The 19,687-nt window shown below is 60.0% G+C and overlaps 1 protein-coding gene across 1 annotated transcript in view; it reads right to left on the reverse strand.

The window, feature by feature from the left end:
• Positions 1-575: 575 nt before the first annotated feature.
• TNFRSF1B (TNF receptor superfamily member 1B) overlaps positions 576-19,687 on the reverse strand; it is a 28,325-nt gene continuing 9,213 nt past the window's right edge. The window contains exons 2-10 of the mRNA XM_081305721.1: positions 15,421-15,520; positions 13,714-13,842; positions 13,201-13,350; positions 12,804-12,897; positions 12,232-12,452; positions 11,668-11,745; positions 11,202-11,236; positions 7,237-7,444; positions 576-3,489 (exon numbers count right to left, since the gene is read on the reverse strand). Of these exons, the coding sequence (XP_081161847.1) occupies positions 3,212-3,489; positions 7,237-7,444; positions 11,202-11,236; positions 11,668-11,745; positions 12,232-12,452; positions 12,804-12,897; positions 13,201-13,350; positions 13,714-13,842; positions 15,421-15,520 (1,293 nt within the window). The 3' untranslated portion in view covers positions 576-3,211. The remainder of the gene's footprint in view (positions 3,490-7,236; positions 7,445-11,201; positions 11,237-11,667; positions 11,746-12,231; positions 12,453-12,803; positions 12,898-13,200; positions 13,351-13,713; positions 13,843-15,420; positions 15,521-19,687) is intronic.

Raw genomic sequence — 19,687 nt, forward strand, 5'->3', positions numbered from 1 at the left:
AAAGACAGACCAGGGAGAGACCCCCTGAGATGCGCCTCCTGGGAGGAGCCCTCCAGCCTCAGGAAGCGGCCATGCCCGCCCTGGTTCCCGGGGGAGCTCACTGTCTCCCACCTCCGGTCCTGCCTTCAGCTTGCTGTGGCTCACATCTTCTCAGGTGTCGGCACCGTGGCAACAGGTCCTCTCAGGACTGTGCTGAAGTAGATCACTGGCTGAGGAAGTAAAACGGCCTGGCCTCGTCGAATGACGTGGCGAGCACCCTGCGCCCCCAGAACCTCGAGGCCAGGACGTTCCTATGGGCTTTCAAATCAGTTTTTTTTTTGTTTTGTTTTGTTTTTTTTTAACCCCCTGGGGGAAGCAGCTGTGGTGCCAGTCTATCTAGATGTTTTGCAATCAGAGGGATGAAATGGTCTGAGCATCTCAAAAACAGGATAACTGATTGGCATACTTGGTATTTCCAGTTGATTTATTAATTTAATTTTTTGGCAATGCTGGGAATCAAACCCAGGGCCTCATGCACAGTGGGCAAGAGCCCTACTACGGAGCTATATCCCCAGCCTTGGTCTTTCAGTTTTTGGTGCCAGCTTTTCAACAAATTCATGAGCCTTTTTTGCACCATCTCTGAACACCGATAAGGAACTAAGAGATTCCTAAGAATAATTTGGAGTTGATAAAGAGTAGCAAACTAGTCATCAAGCTGCTTGAGTACACTGAGGGAAGGTCTAACTGGCAGAGGACCTGCATAAGGAATCTAGTCCACATTATGATGAGTAAGTAGGATGGGTTTCTAGACTCTAAAAATGCCATTACCAGCCTGTACTGCCTCCGGGAGGACCACTGCATGGAAAAACACTGTTCAGTTAGTCAACCCTGCTGCCGAGCCAAGGCCGGATGCTCAAGGCATCAGGACACAGTGATCTGGGTACTTAGCCTTAATCTGTTACTCAGTCATGAGGATGATGATGTTATCTGTTAAAAGTTAAATTTTAAAAGACCCCCCAAATGGGGATACAAAAATAAACTTATTAAAAAAGAACTGCCTTTGCCTCTGTTCTCTTCCATACTTTGTTCTGGAACATTCCTGCTCTTCTCTCAGGAACAGCTCAGAAGTCAGCACTAGAACCCTTCCCCGACACCCTCCAAGACCCACTCTGTCCCAAAGCCCACGCTGACCTCAGCACCCAGGGATGGGCTTCATGTGTGGCTGCACAGAGTGGGGCCTCTGGCGGGCGGAGCCTCCACCCACTGACTGGGGGCAGCCTGTGACGGACAGACCTGCAGAGATTCCACCGGCATCCCAAGAGCAGGCTGAGGCGGGCAGGGTAAGAGAGTGCGAGAGGCGTGCATACACCTAAAGACCAGGGGGCTGTCCAAGGCAGGAAGTTCTGTCTTGATGTTCTCATTCCAGAGGGTGCAGCCAGGCTCCCAGCAAGGGCAGCTGTAATAGGGTGACCTCTGGGGCCAGTCACAGCACAGCTGGGCACGACCCCATCTCTTGTCACATCGGTGGCAGGCCAGCAGGACCATGGACAAACCCAAACTCAGACCCCAGCCAGAGCCAGGAGTCAATGTGTAAAACAAACTAGAAGTTTATTTGTAAGCGGCACACTATCGGGCACACAGTGCAAACTTTCACTCTCTGAGGATGAGTTGGCACAAGTCGGGAGACAGAGGTCACATCCAGAAAGAGTCCTTCCAACTCTGGCTCCCCCGCTCTGCAGGGCAACGCCAAGGAAGCCCGAGATCCTCCCAGGTCTGCCCACCAGGGGGCACACATGCTGCACTGCAGCAATGGGTGGGCTGCGGGCACAGACCCGGCTGTCCAGGCAGTGGGACATCTTGACTCAGAGTGGGAAGCCCTTCTTGTTTCCATGGTGACAGCGGGGCTCTCCTACCCTCCCACAGATCAACTGCCAAGTTCAAATCCAGTAGAATTTATCCACAAGGGATCCAAGTACCTGAGCTGAACTGGCCTCTCAACCCCTTCCTTCTAGAATCTGGCTGCAGCCTTTCCTGGACACACCCTGCAGGGCCCAGGAGCGGGCTGACGCTCTAATGGTGAAGAAGTCCTTGGCAAAAAAACCATCGGCCTCAGCTGCTCGGGGATGGGCAACTCAACGCGACGTCTCCGGCCACGCAGACCCACGACACAGGACAGACAGGACTGGCTCTCAGCTCCTCATGTGCACGGGGGACCTCAGTGGGCACAGTACCAAGGTGGCTCGGCAGCTCCCCTGGGCCAGGGGGTGGGAGAGCACACCCCTCCGGAGGCTGAAGGAAGGTCCAGGCTGAGGTAGGAGAGAGATGGCTTCGGGGCCTTGGACCTTCCAGTCCCTGAAGTTCCCTGACAAGAGGAGTGGCCTTGGCATGGCTCACCAGACCCCGAGAGAGGAGGGCAGGAGCCCTGGGGACGTTGAGTCAAAGATGGAGGATACAGAGGGCACAGAGACACCAGGGCTTTGTCTGGCTTGCACGGTACCCGCGATGCAGATGCAGCGGGGCCGGAACCTGGAGCCTCGACATGCTAAGCCTGTGTCCACCGCTGAGCACAACCCACCCAAGCTCTGTCATCTTGCCCAGGATGCAGCAGGGGGAGCTGCCTGCTGGGGCCCCGGGCACCTCATGTTCACGTCCAGGTACAGAATGGTACTTTGCAGGAGTCTGGAGCTAACCCGAGGGAATCCCGTCCCCTCCTGGGCTGCAGCCTCCTCTCCACACAGAACCCTCTGATCACAGCCTCCCCTGCTGGGACCATCCTGTGGCCTAGGCATTCAGGGTGAAGTGTCCTTTCTCCGTGGATGGTTCCCGCCGCACCCCTCTTCCCCAGCAAGCTCCTGAGAAGGGGAGGGTGCTGGGGTCTCCAGAAAGTCAGAGTTAGCAGAAAACCAAGCCAAACCAATCCCCCAGGGGCTCCAGTAGCCAAGCTCCCAGGTCCAGCTGTGGCAGGTCCCAGAGGGGCAAGGGCTTGTCCCAGGCTCCCCTGGGTCTGTGCCCGGCCGGCCCTCTGAGCGGGGCACACAGCACAATGGCAGAGGGTCCCACCACGCTGCTCCCCTCCCTCGGCCTGCAAGGAGGGCTGGCCAGGGCTCTGGATGTCACTCAAGGAATTTGGCCCAGAAAGAGCCACAGAGTCTGAGGGTGGGGTCTATAAGGACCAGGGTCCCTCAGCAGGGGCCAGCCCACTCTGGCAGTGACATGGCCCACGCCAGCCTGGTTAACTGGGCTTCATGCCAGCATCAGGCACGCCCAGGGGCAGGGGCTTCTCCGAGCTGTGCAGCAGAGTCTCTGGGGTCTCCAGCCGGGACTGAAAGGGGCGTTCTTCCCTGGAGAAGGGGACCTGCTCATCCTTCGTGGAGCTCGAGGGGCTGGTGTCTGGGTCCCCCATCGTGGCGCTGGCTTGAGAGGAACACTGCAAGCCATGGTCGGAGCTGCTGCAGACATTCACAATGCAGGTGACGTTGACCTGGGTCCCGTGGCCACCAGGGGAGGACTCTGTTAGGCACAAGGTGGGAAGGGGTGTCAGTCTGGGAGCCTTGAAGAGGGGGAACATCTTCACAGCTGCCTCCTACAAGAGGCAGGCAAGACAGGCCGCAACAGCTCTATCCCTGGAGCCAAGACGGAGATTCTATACCAGCTCTGCTGTGTGACCCCAGGTGAACCAACCGCCACCAGCCTCAGTCTCCCCATCTGCCCAAACCAGCGTTCCCACCTCCCCGGCCCAAACCACGCAGCGAGCTAGGGCAGGTGCCAGTGTTCCAAGAACACACGCTCCCCACAGAGAACCAGAGGGCGGGAGGGGCAGGAAGCACATGTCACCAACACTGTCAGGCACCTGCGAGGAGCAGCCGCTGGAGGCCGCGCAGCCCGGCCACACCGAGAGAAGCCCCTGCCTTGTCCAGTGCCTGTGGGCTGCCCGGAAACGGTTCCTTCTTGGAAACCGAGCACTGACCCTAAGTCATCTTCACTCCCCGCGAGCCCCTTCCCTCCCTGAGAGCTGCCTGGAGGATTCCATCAATCTCAGATTCCGGAAGGGGGGTGGCACCTCGTGACCACGCCGGAATGTCTCCTGCTGCCTTCAGTCTGACAATTCAGATCCCTGTCTGCCTCCACTTCTTGGCCAAGTTATTCACGCCTCAGAACTTTAGTGCGCTCAGCCGTAAAATGGGGACAAGGTGCCCTATGTATCCCTGGCAGGCAAAGATGACTGACCTGTTCACTGCTGTATCTGTGGGGCCAGGGCAGCTCCTGGAGACAGTGACACTTGTTCACTGGGGTGGACACTGGCCCGTGTCCAGCTCCCTCGCAGCACCCACACTTGGGTATGCACAGGCCCGTCTCCCTTCCAACCTGCTCCTGCTCATCTCAGTTCACCCTGCCCCGTCCCCCAGCCACTCAGACCCAGAGCCTTGGATTCTTTAATAGCCCACGACCCACCCATAAGCGACTCCTGCCGGGACCACCATCAAAGGTACCTTGAACTGCCCTACAACTGCCTGGGTGGTGGCCACCGGATCCCCTGTGACTAGTTTAAGCCAACTCCACGGGCTCCTGGTCCCAAACCTGCCTCCTGCAGTCTGTTCCGCGGCCCCCAGAGCCAGGCCTTTAAAGGTGGCCGGCAACTGCTGGCTGCGCAGCAAACCATGCCCCCCCCCCAACAGCCCCCGGCCCTCCGGGCTCTCCTGGCCTGTCCTCCTGCTCCAATTCTTCCCTGGGCCCCTCCAGCCAACTCCCCTCCTGCCCCTCCTGGACTTCAGGCCTCAGCCTACTCTCAGGGCTCGCCCTCGGGCCTCACTCGGCTCAAAGGCCAGTTCCTCCAAGAAGCCTCCCTGGCCTCCTTCCGTAGACACATTAGCCCTCCATCCTGTCCACCACTCCCTGGGTCCCTCCCCCAGACCCCAAACCCTGGAAGTCGGGACTTCCAGGCTATCCCCTGCAATGTCCCTAGTGCCTGTCATAGAGAGGAGTGTCAAATGGAGTAACGAGGCCAGGTGTGTCGTCCGGGTGGCAGCAGAGTTTTAAAGTGAACTGGCTCCTGCCATTTAAAATCCAGCCATCGGCACTTCACACATTTGGCTCTGGGGGTGGCGCTCAGCGGCAGAGCACTCGCCAGCACACGAGGCCCTGGTTCCTTCGCCAGCAACAAGGGGCAAAACCCACCTGGACGTAAGGCCTCCCCTGGGAGCCACATGCAGGAGAGCTGGCCATGGCGGGCCACAGGGAAGCCACGTTCCTGAAGCCGTTGGCAGGAAGGACTTCAGGGGCAGCTTGCCCCACCTTCCTGCCCAGCGCCTGTGGCCACCTGAATTTCCTAGTTAGTTGGTGAGGGACAGATGACGGGTGAGCTGGAGGGTGGACTACAGGGCTTCACACACAACAAGAAGTGACCGTTGCTGCTGCTGCTGCTGTTCCTGTCCCACTGGGCACCCAGATGAAGGGGCAGCTGGTTGTCTTCCAGTGCCCCATCCAGCCTGGCTCTCTGGACGCCCTCTGGGAACTGGGGGAGCCTGGGAGGAGGACGGCGGGGCCAACACTGCTCTTTCTCAGAACAGTTCCAAACCAACCAGGGAGAGGGAGGGCTGAAATTGTGAGGCCAGAAAGAAATTTCCACTCTGAGCCTCCGAAGCACCCAAATGTCACCCGAAGTCACCATGGCCTTTGCCCGTGGTGAAGGAGACTGTGGAGGCGGACGGGGCACAGCTCTGGGGTTCCCACAGTGGAGAGGTGACCGGTGGGAGGGGAAGCAGGGGAGAGCAGAGGCGGTCGAGGCAGAGAGGAGGAATAGAAGCAGAAGGGAAAGAGGACAGGCAGGCATGGCCGGCGTCCACTCCGGGGCCAAGGAGGAAGCCACATGGGCCTGTGGAAGAGACCAGAAAGAGAATCCAAGAGCTGGACAGAGACCCAGAGCTGCCGTCCGCAGCACGCTCACTCATGCATGCCACAAACATTCGGGTACCCGCTCTGTGTCGGGCCCGGTGGGGCCTCCCAGAGGGAGTTCTCAGGCAGGAGCAAGGGACACTGACCAGACTCGCCCCGACAGAGCGGGTGGGCTGTGAGGAGAAGACAGAAGTGGGCAGCTCATGTGGGCAGATGGGGGCAGGGTGGTGTGAGCACCGGCCGCAGGCAGGACATGCCAGCCAGGGAGCAGCAGCGGGTGTGCCGTGACTGCCGCCGTCAGTGCCTGCCTGGAGGTGGCCCAGAAGAAGCTGGGCCCTGTCCAGCACCAAGCCGGGCACGTGCCACTCATCTCTCAGCAGCCCTGCCAAGGAGGTGGCATGGCTCATTTCCAGATGGGGAACCAGTGGGACTGAGAAGGCTGCTCAGATGCCCGTGGCCCCAGAGCCGCTGGGCAGATCCAGGAATGACCAAGCTCATGGCCAATCCCTGTGGCCCCACTGGCCAGGTGAGCGGGAGAGACGCGGGCCAGTCATCTGGCCCTCCCCACTGCAGAACACACCCTAGGGGGCCCAGGGCTTTGGGGGAAAGCCTCTCGGGGATGCACTCGGTGTGGGTGACACCTGCCAGATACCTGTTCAGGACAAAATGCAGACTGTACAAATGGGACAAGGTCCCCACAGTCCTGGCACCTCAGGCTCAAAGGGACCCACAAAAAGCTGCAGTGAGCAGAGCCCTGGAAACCCAAGGGGCACTCCTGGCTCTTCTGTGTGCCCTTGAACAGGCTGCTTAGCCTCTCTGGGCCCCAGTTTCCTCCCCTGTAAAATGGGGATGAGGATGGCCATGGTGTGCAGGTTGATTTTAGGCATGTAATGTGCCCAGTATGGTGCCTGACGTACCAACGGCCTTGGTTAAAAGCATTACCAGGGCTGGGCTGGGGCTCAGCGGTAGAGCGCTCACCTAGCACGTGCGAGGCCCTGGGTTCGATCCTCAGCACCACATAAAAATAAGTAAATAAAATAAAAGTATTGTGTCCATCTACAGCTAAAAAATAAATATTAAAAGAAAGAGCCATTACTATCATCAGCCAGGCAGGTGCTGGGCCTGGGGCTCGGGGGCGATTCAGAGTGACCAGGAGCCCCTCACCTGGCGAGCCGCAGGACCACAGGGGCACCACCCCTCCCTGCGGTGGACTGCGCTGGGCCGGAGGTTCTGGGACAGGTGTCCCGAGTGCACTTTTCACTTAGGATGTTTTTGGCTGACGACGGGTTTGCCGGGACACGATCCCCCCAGGCGGAGGGGCCTCTGCACAGAGCGGGATGAGCCAGCGGTGCTCCTTCCTCTTACCCGAGCTCCCAGAGCTGGCCCGGGCCTCCCGGGACTCCTGGGCCTTCTCAGTGCCGGGCATCTGCGGCCGGTGCCTGTTGGGTGTGCTCCCGTCTGTGGCGCTGGCCGAGCTCTCCAGGGAGCTGCTGCTGGAGCTGGGCGCCACGGTCAGCAGGTGCTGCTGCTCCAGCTGGGGCGTGTCCTGGCCCTTATCCGCAGGCAGGTGAGGCTGCGGGAGGAAGAGCAGTCAGCCCCCAGCCTCTCCTCCCCCACCTCCCGTCAGCACTTCAGGCTGCACCACACCCCGGCCCCTGCTCTTTCCACACACAGCACTTTCTGGGAGGTGTGAGTTTCCGTGGTTTTTTGTGTTTCTATTATTAGCATCTAGCCACCCAGCTGCAGCCTGAGCCTGAGGAGGGCAGGGGCCATGTGGCCTTCTCCACCCAGGGAAAGCGACTTTCCTAAGGTCACCCAGGGCAGCAGCCACAAGCCAAATCCTGTACTCGCTTGCTGTGCAAACACAGACAAGTTACCTAACCCCTCTGTGCCTCCCTGTTCTCATCTCTAAGGTGAGAATAAGAACCTATGTCACAGGGCTGTTGGGAGATTCAACAGCTGAGCAGCCAAATGTGCTTGAACAGCGAGCGGTATGGTAAGCTTCACACAGAAGCAGAGGGAGGATGGCCACGGCCAGTCCAGCACGCTGCTGATTTCCCTGCAGCCTGAGAGCTAAGAATAACTTCATGTCTTTATTTATTTATTTACTTACTTCCTCACTTACTTAATTGTTTACTTAGGTACCGGAGATTGAACAAGGGGTACTTAACCACTGAGCCACATCCCCAGCCCTTTTTATTTTTTGTTTTGCGATAGGGTCTCTCTAGGTGGCCTATAGCCTCGTTAAGTTGCTGAGGCTGGCTTTGAACTTGGGATCCTCCTGCCTCAGCCTCTACCGGGCCGTTTTCGAGTTTTTAAATAGTTTTTAAAAAATCTTTTTTTTTTTAAGAATAATATATTCCAAAACACATGACATTTTGTGCAGTACAAGTTTCAGCACCTATAAACAAGGTTGGATGGAACGCGGCCACTCTCACTGTGCCAACTGACTTTCATCCTACAAAAATCAGGCTTGAGGAATTGACACGGAGACCATACCATCCATGAAGCTTCAACTTTTACTATCTGGCCCTTGGCAGTAAAGTGTGCTGACCTGAGTCCAATCAATCAGTGAAGAGCAGGGAGCCCTGTCATCGGGGGACCCTCAGCTGCCCCCGCTCAGTGACCCTTTCCATGGTGCCCCCCAGGCTGCCCTGTGATGCCCCCTAACGTCTTTCTAATAAGCCATCGGCTGGCATCTGGGTGCTGCCCGCTGCCAGGCATCGCCCCAGGGCCCTCCAGACAGCGTCCCCACAGATTCTCCAACAGTCCAGTGCTGCCCTGGCCTTACAGGTTTGGAAACGGAGGCACTTGCCCAAGGTCATGGTCAGGATGAGATACAGCTGGGCTAAAGCCACATTGCCACTTCTGGGTGGCTGGGGTGTCAGGTCTGGAGGCTCAAGACAAGCTGCCTGCCTCCAGACACCCAGGCTGGGCCATCGGGAGACCCCAGACCAAGGCGAGTCTGTCCACACTGACTAGCAGGAACTCAGGGCCTTGCCTCAGGTCTGGGGAAGCTCTGGATCCCAGGAAAAAAGGAGATAGCAGGGCCAGGTTCTGTGGCTGCCAGGGCCGCTGACCTACCCAGGATGGGGGAGGGTCAGGCAGAATGAGAACAGAGGACTGAACGGCTGGTGGCCACACCTATCGCTGCAGGGACAGAGGGACGGTCCAGAGTCTTCATCTGCTACAGGGGACAGACAGGGGACCTCACAGGCCTGTTAGCCCTCCAGAGCAAGAAGCCCCTCGGACCTCCCTCCAGAGGGAGTTCCAGATGCGGCCTGAGCGGGGGCAGGAGTACTGTGCCCTTTCCTGGGGCTGCTCCTCGCCGGCCAATCACCACAGTCCCCAGCGTGCAGCTCCTCCGTTCCCTGGAGCCAGCCTGGCCCACAGCCTCTGCCTCTGGGCTGGCAGGACCCTGTGCGACTGACCCCATGAGGCCACAGCAGCCCAGCCAGGGTGAGTCCCATGCTCGGTACCACACAGCTGCCGAGAGCAGGAGGAGCGCAGCCCGTGCAGGGCCGCAGCTGCCTGCTGCACCCTGTGCTCCCAGGAGTCCCCGCTGGCCCAGGCTCCCAGGTTTGGAGGGACAGAAGGCATTTCAAGTTCACGGTCAGATTCTGGCCGCTGCCTGATCCCACCCTGCAGCCCTGCTCCTAGCTTGGTCGGTGAGAGGGAGCCATGAATGTCCCTCCTCACAGCCTCTGGGCAGGGGCTTTCTGGCCTGGGTCTCCCCCAGACCCCTCCCCAGCTTCTGCTCCCAGGCCAAGCATGCTGCCCCTCAGGCCGGTCTGTGTGTGTGGAGGGGTGTGTATCTAGAGGCCGAGGGTGTATGAGGCGCACACCCAGGAGCCTTCGTGTGCAGGGTGGTGTGCGCACGACTGGTGTGGCACTGTCAGAGTGTGCCCGGGGGATGAGAGGCACCTAGGCTTGTGACCCAGGCCCCTCTCATCAGCTGGGCTAGCTTGGGAGAGTTACTTAACTTCTCTGGGCCAAGAGTCCTGGGCTAGGAAAGTGGGGCAACAACCACGTGACCTGCGTGTCACAGCGAGACTGGAAGGAGAAAGCCCGCTCAGCACAGCGCCTGACGTCACTCCGCACCTAGCCAACGCGTGCCCTGGTTACCATGGGAGGCCCGCCTGAGTGTGTCTGGGGGTGGCTGCAGGTGCGCTCACGTGTGTGGAGACGTTGCTTTTCTAAGCAGAGGAAGCCACTGTCCCCCGAACGCTGGAGGAGCAGGCGAGCTGACTCACGGGTCATCCCGCCCCCGGGCCTCGTGGGGGAACATCACCCACGGGGCTCCCAGCAGGACTTGCTACCATCCAGCTGAGGGACGGCAGAGTGGGCACCAGCTCAGCAAGGGGCGGGGCCCCTGGAGGGTGACCAACCCCGAGGGCAGCCTACTGGGAGGGGGAGCGCCCGGAGCAGCTCGGACATCTCCGGCCCAACAGGCGCCAGTCAGGCTACCTGCCGAAGCTGGTTCTGCCAACAGCCTGAGCACCTGACCCTGCAGGAGCGACTGCAGCTCCAAGCCTCAGTCTCCCCGTTTATAAGGGGGAGAGGCTGGTGGTCCCTGCCCGCAGGACGGGAAGATCTGGCACAGGCAGAGCGCCTGGCTTGGGTGAGCGGGCGCTGGCACAGACCTACACGTGTCTTCCCAGCCCCAGGTCAAGATGGCCTTGGAAGCTGGCCATGGGGGAGCGTCCACACCACGGAAATGAGAAAGCACCGCAAGTCAGGCTTTGGGTCTTCTCCCCCTGGACAGCTGTCACCGTCCGCCACTGGGCTCTTGATGGCTCTCAGCGCACAACGGTGGGGCTTTCCACCCTTGGGCAACACAAACTCGGCAAAGGGAAGGGGAAGCAGTCCTCCTGCACCACCACAGGACATCTGAGCACAAATATCGGGAAACACTGGCCAAGACAGGGTGGCAACCGGGCTGCTGGGGCCCAGCCTGGAGGGGACACTTGCTTTATGTGCTACTAGGCAGCTGTCACAGTGTCACTGAACTGAAGCAGGAAAAAGTGAGGAGTGGGGACATGAGAAACAGTCTGGCCCCCATCAAAATGCCGTAGGGTGGGGGCAGAGAGCACTGGGCAGGAGTCCAGGGCGGGGCTGTGTGACCTTGGGTAAATCACTGTCCTGCTCTGCAACTTTCCTGTTGGCAAAATCAGGAAATGAAACTAGTCTACGAGATTTCAACAGCCTGGACACTGGGCCACCCGGGGCTCTGCACCCGCTGACCCTGGACGAGAGAACAGAAGGCACTGCTTTTCACTGCAACCTGCCTGCCCAGAAAGAGACCCGAGGAGGGGCAGAGGGACACTCACCACTTTGGCTCCGCTCTGTAGGCAGGAGGGTTTCTCTACAAAGAGAGGGGACAAGTCAGGGAGGCGGCTTCCTGGGGCACGGCTCTTCACAGAAGGACCCCGACTCTCCGGCAGGGCCAGCCCCGTTCCTCCCTCTGCCCGAGCCGCTGGCAGCCCGCTTCTGCCCACACCCCTCCCACCCTCAGTGCCCGCTCTCTCCTGGGCATGCTCTTGCCCGGTGGCCTGGTGCCCCCAGGCTTTCTGGATAGGAACCCCAGACTCCTGTCCCCCTGGAGAGCCTCAAATGCCCTGGCCGGTCAGCAGCAAAGCTAGCGGCACTGCCCTCTGCCCAGGCTTAAGCTCCCACAGAACAGGGACTGTGGTGTCCAGATCTGGGGTCCGGGTCCGTCTGCGCCCAAGGCGTGCCCAGGGAGGCTCCCGAAGGTCGTCCTGTGGGTGAGGGAAGCCAGGAGGAAAGGAATCTTACTTTTCTTCTGGGTGACGATGACACAGTTCACCAGTCCTATCATCAGCAAGCCCAGGGCTGTCAGCCCCACAATTAGTCCTAGGAAGAAGGGAGGCGCTCAGAGGGCCACAAAGACAAGCTGCACGTCCCAGTGGCACCGTGACTGAGGTGGCCAGGTTACTGCCCGGGAGGAGCCAGACCAGGCCTGAGTCCTTAAGTTCAATGACGAGCCCATCGTCTATTTGTGGGCCACACTCTGTCTGAGGGCCGCCAGTCTGAGTCCCCTGGCTGGGCAGTTCTCACCCCAGAAGGGAAGGCAACAAGATGACCAGGCCACACGGGTTCGTCAGAAACAGGGATTATGAGACCATCTCCACGTTAGGCAAACAGCCGACCCTGGGGCACCCCACCCCGGGATTCCTAGTGACATCACCAGGTCCTGGAAGGAAACCAGTCACTGCCACCTGCATCCCAAGACAGACCCACATGGGGCCTGAGCACAGGGGGCTCTCAGTGGGACAGAGAGAGAGAGGGGGGAAGGAAGAGAAAGGAGGGAGGGGAGAGGGAGGCCCCTCTGTGGCCTACCGACTGGGAGAGAGATGCTGCTCCCGCTCTCCTCCTGCACGGGCAGCAGGAGGGAGGTGGACGGAGCCGTGCTGGGCCCTGGGGTGGGTTCCATGGACTGGGATCTTGTAGACACCGGCTGGTGTGTGCGGGCTGTCCCCGGGGTCACTCTCAGCCTGGGAGATTCAGATGTGCAGATGGCATCTGTGCTTGCAGTGCCGGGGACGGCCACCGAGTCACAGCTGGGGGAGGAGGAGACTTGATCAGCAGGCAACAGAGGCCAAGGGGCCTGGGGTGACCAGGCTCAGTCGTGGGAGCCAGGCCAGCCAACAGGGACCCCAGCAGCCAGGACAGGGGAGTAATACGTGTGTCGGACCCTCTCCAGGGTCCACTGGCTCCTGTCCCCACTCCCCCTCTCCCTGTGTGCCCTCTAGTTTGACTCCCGTGGCAAGGTCCTGCTCACCGTCTACCCCAGGACCACCCCACGGAAAGCAATCCGGGCACCGGGGCTGGTGAGCTGCTCATGTCTCAGGCCCCACATCACCCAGGGACAGCCCCTTCTGCTCTTCAGAGCCAGGGACTCAGCCACTTACATGCGGTGGGGCCGGCAGATGTCTGTGGATGAAGTCGTGTTGGAGAACGTCCCTCGAGGACAAGGGTCACACCTCACATCTGAGGTTGCAGTTCCTTCAAGGGGAAAAGTGGAAGTTGTCAACAACTTGAACCCTCCAAGCACAGGGGACCCTGCACTGGAGCCCCAGGGAGCCTGAGGGGCCCAAGGACCTCCTGACTCTCCAGCAGCTCAGGATCTACTCCGATCCACCTCTGGATTCCAAGGCCCTAGTACACAGTAGGTGCCTAATCGGGAGTACTGAAGGAGGGAATGAGTGGTGGCTGGATGAACAGATGCCCCTGGCTGGGCTGGACTGATGGGTTGACACCTGTGACATCCACGGGTGTCTGTGGAGGAGAGGCCCAGGGGTCTCGTACCTGGTCTGGACACACCGTAGCCGGGCGGGCACCTGCGCATGGCCAGGCAGAGCCCGCAGCTGTCCTGACGCTTCAGCACGCAGTACGAGCCCGGCCTGCAGGCACACACACGGTTCCGCATCTGTGTGCAGGCTTGGGTCTCCACCTGACCTGGAGGGGGGACAGGGAGCTGGGGTCACTCCTGCCTCTGCCACACCTGCTCTGCCCTCCCAGCCAACCCAGAGCCACAGGGAGCTGGCCTCAGGACCCAGGTGCACCCCCCCACCCAGGGCACAAAAGGCCCTGGCCACCGAGACTCCCAGGCTGCTCCCTGTGCCACCGGCTCCTCAACCTTAATGTGGGCGACGTCCTCCCACTGCCATCCCAAGCTTTCTGCCCCAGGGGACTGGACAAGGGGCTGGTGAGGTGGGGAAGGGAGGGGCCATTCGGAAGCTGGTAAGGAGCTGCAGGGTGCTGGTAGGGTGCCGGTGGGTGCCAAGGGAGGATGGGGCCACCCTCCTGGGGCCCACTCACCAGACTCGCAGGGGGACCGGCAGCTTATGCACTTGTTGACCACGTTCCAGACCTGGGTGAACGTGCTGTCCTCGCAGGGGGCACACACGGTGTCGGAGGTCTTGGTGCACAAGTTTTTCGCATGGTGACCTAAGGAAACAAGGGCCACCGTGGACTCAGCAGAGTGGGGCTCTGCCAGGACCCCAGGCTCATTGGCTGTGCCCGGGGGCCCGAGGAGCTGCAGCCTTGCTGGGAAGGCCTTTGGGAAGTTCCAGCTCCTTCCTCCTCCACAGCTCCTCCACGCAGGCACCTCCAAATCCCTCGCCCCCTGCTCTCCCAGACGCCGGAATCTGCCCCGGAAACCTGCTGTCAGGATGAGCTGAGGCCAGAACTGGTGGCCAAGGCCTTCCCTCTTGATAGTTTTAAAAACTCTCCTGCAGCAGGCGGGAAGGCGGGAAGAATGTGGCCCTGGCACCCCAGGGAGGTGAGGGCAGGGGCCTGAGGCCTGGGGAGGGGGCGGGGTGAGAGAACACCCAGGCAAACCCAGGGCCCTCACTCCCCCACCCATTCCCAAGGTCTAAGTGCTCTGCTAATCTAGTAACTTCTTAAAGAGACCCTGCCTGGTAACAGAAGGAAAAAGTCCCTTTCCCGGGTGTCAGTGGCCATGGGTATTAACAGGTGACTCATGTTGCTACCCACATCACAAGCTAATGGCCCAAAGCCTCTGGTGGCTTCCAGCATCTTAGGGAATAAAATCTAACCCTGCCCTGGCCCCTGCCTGCCTCTTTACCCTCATCCCGGCCTCCTGCCCTTCTCCCACCCTGAGCCACACACATTGGCTCTGCCACGCAGGCTCCACCACAGGGCCTTAGCACCTGTCACTTGTGCTTGGCCTGCTGTTCCCCACATAGCTCACTCCCCTCCTTCTAGGCTTGGCCCAATGTCATCCCCTCTGAGACCTCCCCAGGCCATGGAAACGGAGGGGCCACTCCATCTGTCTCCACCAGCCCCACCGTGCCCTGCTTCCCCCCAGCACCTACTGACAGGACCACGCGTCCATTAGAAAGCAGACTCCACCAAGGTAAGGATTTTGTCTGCCCTGCTCTTAAAACACACAGTAGGTGCCCTATAAAGGATTCTGTCCGCCCCACACTTTAAAAATATAGCAGGTGCTTTATAAATGCTACACGAGTGAATCACAAACATGTTTGGCTGCAAGAAGGGCAAACATGGGGGCAGCTCCCCAGCTCTCCCCACTGGGCCAGGACTCAGGTCCACCACCTGGGAAATGGGTTCATTGAATCAGATATGCACTGAGCACCTACTATGCACCACGTATTGGGGACTCAGTGGAGACGAAGACACAGTCCATGTCCTGTAAGGGCACACAGTGAGGCCAAGGGAGAAACCGGGCCAAAAGCCCATGGTGCAAAAAGAGCTGCCAGGGGCCAGAAGTGTGGGGCAGGCTGACCCCTAGAGGAGGGGACAGCTAACACAAGGGATGCAAAGGGGTTGACCACGGCAAGAGCCGCTGGGAAGAGCTCCAGGCAGAGAGGACGTCATGTACAAAGGCCCAGGGGCACCAGGGAGCCCAAGCCAATGCACGGCACTAAGAGTTCAGTAAGAACTGAGGGTGATGGCTCTGCCCCTAACCCCTCAACACATGCGCCCTCCAGGGCACCGCCCCAGGGTCCCAGCCAGCCCAGAGGCCCCGCGGCTGCTCCTTACCAGGCTGACACTTGCTGCAGCAGACCTGAGCCGTCTCTTGGTAGTATTCGTTATGCCGGCACGTGTCCCCAGGTTCCAGGGCATAGGGCACCACGGCAACCTGCAATTGGGGAGGCGAGACAGCCGTCAGCTTGGCAGCCGGTCCCCACACCCAGCACCCAGGTCCTGCCTGTGAGCGCTGCCCTCCTGATGGAGCACCTGTCGGGGTGGGACGCAGGGGAAGGGGCAGCCCGGCCTCCTCCGCCTCCATCCTCAGTGTAGCACACAGTCTGCAGGTGGAGGCGCAGAGCCAGAGGGCGGGGCTGCCACGGTGACTGCTGGGGCGGGGCTGGCAGGGTGACTGCTGGGGTGGTCCTGCCCTAGCCTGCAGCCCGCGGCAGAGAGCGGCCAGGGGAAATGCACATGCCTGCAGCCAGCGCTTCAATCCTGAGGGCTTATGGGGCTCGGGAGCCACTTGGATCCCTGTCACCAGCAGGGTGGCCGTTCCTGGTAGCCACTGTCACCTGGTAAGGGCTCTCAGTTCCCTGGCCTCAGGATGGGACCAACTCTGGTGCACCTCCCAGCCCGGAGCCCCGGGAACCAAGCCAAACCTGGCTCCAGCTGCCCCCACTCAGCCCTGTTTCGCCCCGTCCCCTGCCTGTCCTGCTGCCCCAGGCCCCTTCTCCATTAAATCCCTGTTGCAGACCCCTGTCCCAGGCTCAGCTGTGGGACCTCAGCAAGACCCACCTCCCGGCCACCCGATGCAGGGCTGCTTCCTGTGGCTACCGCAGAGAACAGGAAACGGAGGCACAAGGAGGGCAGGTAACTTGCCCAAGGACCCAGGGCCAATGACAAAGGAGGACTATAATCCCGACTTCACCACTTATGATCTCAGTACTGGGCCCCCGCCTCCAGGAAGAGAGAGCAAAACAAAGGAATGAATGAGAAGAGAAAGGAGAGGAAAACAGCACTTCCACAGCACACGGCCGGACAGACGGACAGACTCAGAGCGCTCCTCCCTCGGGTCTCTGAGTGACCTCACCACTGTGCCTGTCCCAGGGCCCTGGCCACACACACACCCCTCTCCTGCCCCTCCTTTCAAATGTTTGAGACCGGCCATCCGGGCTTTCAGGGGCAGGCGTCCATCGGCCGCCTCTGCAGGCCGTGAGCACCCCCGGGGCTGGGCATTTACGTGAGGCCAACGTGGGCGTGTACGTGTGTCTCCAGGCCAAGAGCTGACTGTACGCACACACCCAAAGGCAGTCCTCCAGACACCGCCTTGGAGTGACCAGGGTGGCCGTAGGTCAGAGTTGAGGGCTGGCGGGGTGTCCCACCAGCAGCAATCACGTGTGGACAGGAGCTCAATAAACCTTTATTAAGTGAGATAAGGCTTCCACAGATGAAGGGTAGTCGGAGAGGCCAGGTTTCTTTTCCTTATTCCATCACTTACCAGCTGAGTGGCCTTAGGCAAGGGCCTCAACCTCTCTGACTCTAATTCCTAACACAGAAGCAAGTGAGATATTCAAAATATTTGCCAACACAACACGAGTGCTGACCAGTCACACTGGACATCAGCTGTAAACAAACCACCAGAAAGATGCCAGCTACCACCAGGCAGTGGAGACAGGCCAAATTCCCATGATCCAAGGGGATGGGACTCCGTCTTCTCTCCCTGTCCATAGCCTGGGAGTCAGGGCTGCCCAGAGCCGGGGTGCTGGCCCTTGGAGGGTCACTACAGTGAGTGACAAGTGGGCCCATGACCCAGACTTCCCAGCTCAGCCTGGCGGGCAGCACTGACTCTCTGGCTGCTCGTGGCGTCACGCCAACGGGGCATCGACCCACAGGGCTGGGTCCTGCTGCAGTCCGCGCTCCTCCCGCCCCACGCCTGAGTTATCTCCTGCTTCCTCTGCAAATTCCTCTGAAGGGCCCTCAGCCAGCCAGCAGCCTCCCACCCCCACCCTGCAGGAATCACCAGGATCCCGCATCCTGACCCTCCTCCCTCATGGCTCCCAGTGGACAGGGCTGCCACGGGTTGACTCTCCAGGTGACCCTCCAGATGGCAGGACACTCTGCCCGGCCTAGCATGGTCGGGGCTCTGCTGTGGCTGATCTAAGCAGGGGGCTTCATTGCCATGTCATTCCCTGGCCTGCGTCCAAGCCACCCTGCCCCTCCAGGCCCAGTCCGCTCTGGCCAGGTGGGAGAGAAGCAGCTCACTGGGCAGGGGAGGCGGGCCGTGCTGCAGCACCCAGAATCTGAAACAGCAACGGCAAAGCCCTCTGGGAACTCGGGAACTCGCATGTGCAGAGGTCCACGGGCACACGCATGTGCACACGCAATCCCCGGACTTCTTCCCCCCTAGCCAGGTGACACAGCAGGTTCCCAGGCACCCTGGACAAAAGGTAAAGCCAGGGCCAGGAGCCATGGCAGAGCTTCTCAGCATGTGGAGCCTCACTGCTGGTGGCCAAGGCTCCTGGGGGCCTGTCACTAATGCTGACTTCCACTCCCACTGTGGGGGGATCTCGGGGCCCAGAAGCTGTACTGTTAGGAAAAGGAGAAGGAAGAAGAGCAAGGAGCCCCTGCGGTGACCACGGGCTCTGCTGCCCAACGTGATCTGATCTGAATACTCAGCCCCATGGTGGAGCAGGGTGGCCTGGGCAGGGCCAGGGGACAGCACCTGGGGACTCTCTGTCTTCACAGCTCCTTCAGCACAGACCATTCAACTGGACATTAACTGCCCCAGGGGCCGGCCTGCCCCCAGGCCCCACGCTGGCCCACCCAGTGGGAGCAGCTCCGGGCTCTGACTGAGCCCCTGCCAGCTGCCTCTTCCCCAGCATGGCCAGGACAGGGAGGAGCTGAGGTGCCAGCCCAGGGCTCCATGGCTTCACCCCCTGCACAGCTACAGGAACCGTGCTCATCTGGGACGTGGGCAGCTCCAGGCAGCCAAGAGAAATCCTGCCCCGTCTGGGGGAAGGTTTCCCGTCAGGGGCGAAAGGCCTGATGGGAAAGGGCCCTGCCGTGGCCAAGTCTGGGCTCTCACCCTGGCACGGCCCGAGCCTCCTCCTCCCAGGTTCTTTTCTTGTCTGGAAGTTGTTGTGAACAAGCCTCCTGGGCTTCCTCCTGCTGCTGGTGACCCACCCACTGTCCAGGCCTCAGCTCCCCAGCAATCTCCAGGCCTGTTTATCCTCGGGACACAGAAAAAAAAAAAACCCTCATCCCTGTCATGGCCAAACAATGAGGAACAGAAAGCCCCTGAGCAGGACAGAAGGTCATTCCCTCCAAGCAGCCTACTCAGAGCAGGGCGGAGTCCAAATGACAGCCCTCGGAGCTCAGGGACACCACAGGGACCCTGCAAGCTGGAGGGCCCAGAAGTCCCCAGAATGTGGCAGTGGCCTCTGGGCAGCGCAGGACCAGGGGGCCGCCAGCTCCCTGGTTTGAGTTGGGGGGTTCAGATTCATACCCCACCCGCCCACGGGGGATGTAACACTGTAAAATGAGGAAATTCAATGGCTGGCACGCGATTCTGTCAGCGCGTTCAGCAGACACAGCCTTTCAAACCCCATGGAAATCTGGAAATCACGGAGGAGAGCGAGCACCATTGAACTGTGGGGAATCGTGAGCCAGCGGTGAGGGGACTGGAGAAGAGAGACACGAAAGATGACGATGGCTGATCAGTGATGACAAAGACAGAGGTTTCAGAGGATAATGACAGAGGGAAAGAAAGAAGGAAGGACACCGTCCCTCACCCTGCAGCTCCTCCCCTGGTCTCAGCCTCCGGTGGGCCTGCTGGAGGAACCCTGGAGGGGATAAGAGTCTGGGAACAGATGGCCAAAACGCAGAGGCTGGGTCTCAAGTGGCCCGTCAGAGGATGATGTGGCTACAAGTCCTTGCAAGACAGTGAGCTTGGGGACCAGGCACAGTGGTGCACACCTGTAATCCCAGTACCTTGGAAGGCTAAGGCAGGAGCACCGCAGGTTTGAGGCCAGCCTCAGCAACTTAGTAAACCCTGTCTCAAATTTTTAAAAGAGCTGGGGGTGCAGCTCAAGGGTAAGCACCTGTGAGTTTAATATCCAGCACCCGAAAAAAAATTTTTTTTTAAGTGAGCCTCAGAGACCTGCTGGGGCAAAGCTCCAGCGTGACCTGACCAGACCTCCAGGGTCCAGCCAGCTCCCCTGGGAAGCTAGACCTGTTGTCCTGCCCTCATGCCCCGCCTCTTCCCACCCCAGAGGACTCCCAGAGCACAGTGGTGGACGGGGCCAGGCAGCTGCACAGGTCTCTCTGGTTTGGGGGT

The sequence above is a fragment of the Spermophilus citellus genome, assembly GCF_964194105.1.
Source record: "Spermophilus citellus genome assembly, chromosome: 9".
NCBI lineage: Eukaryota > Metazoa > Chordata > Mammalia > Rodentia > Sciuridae > Spermophilus > Spermophilus citellus.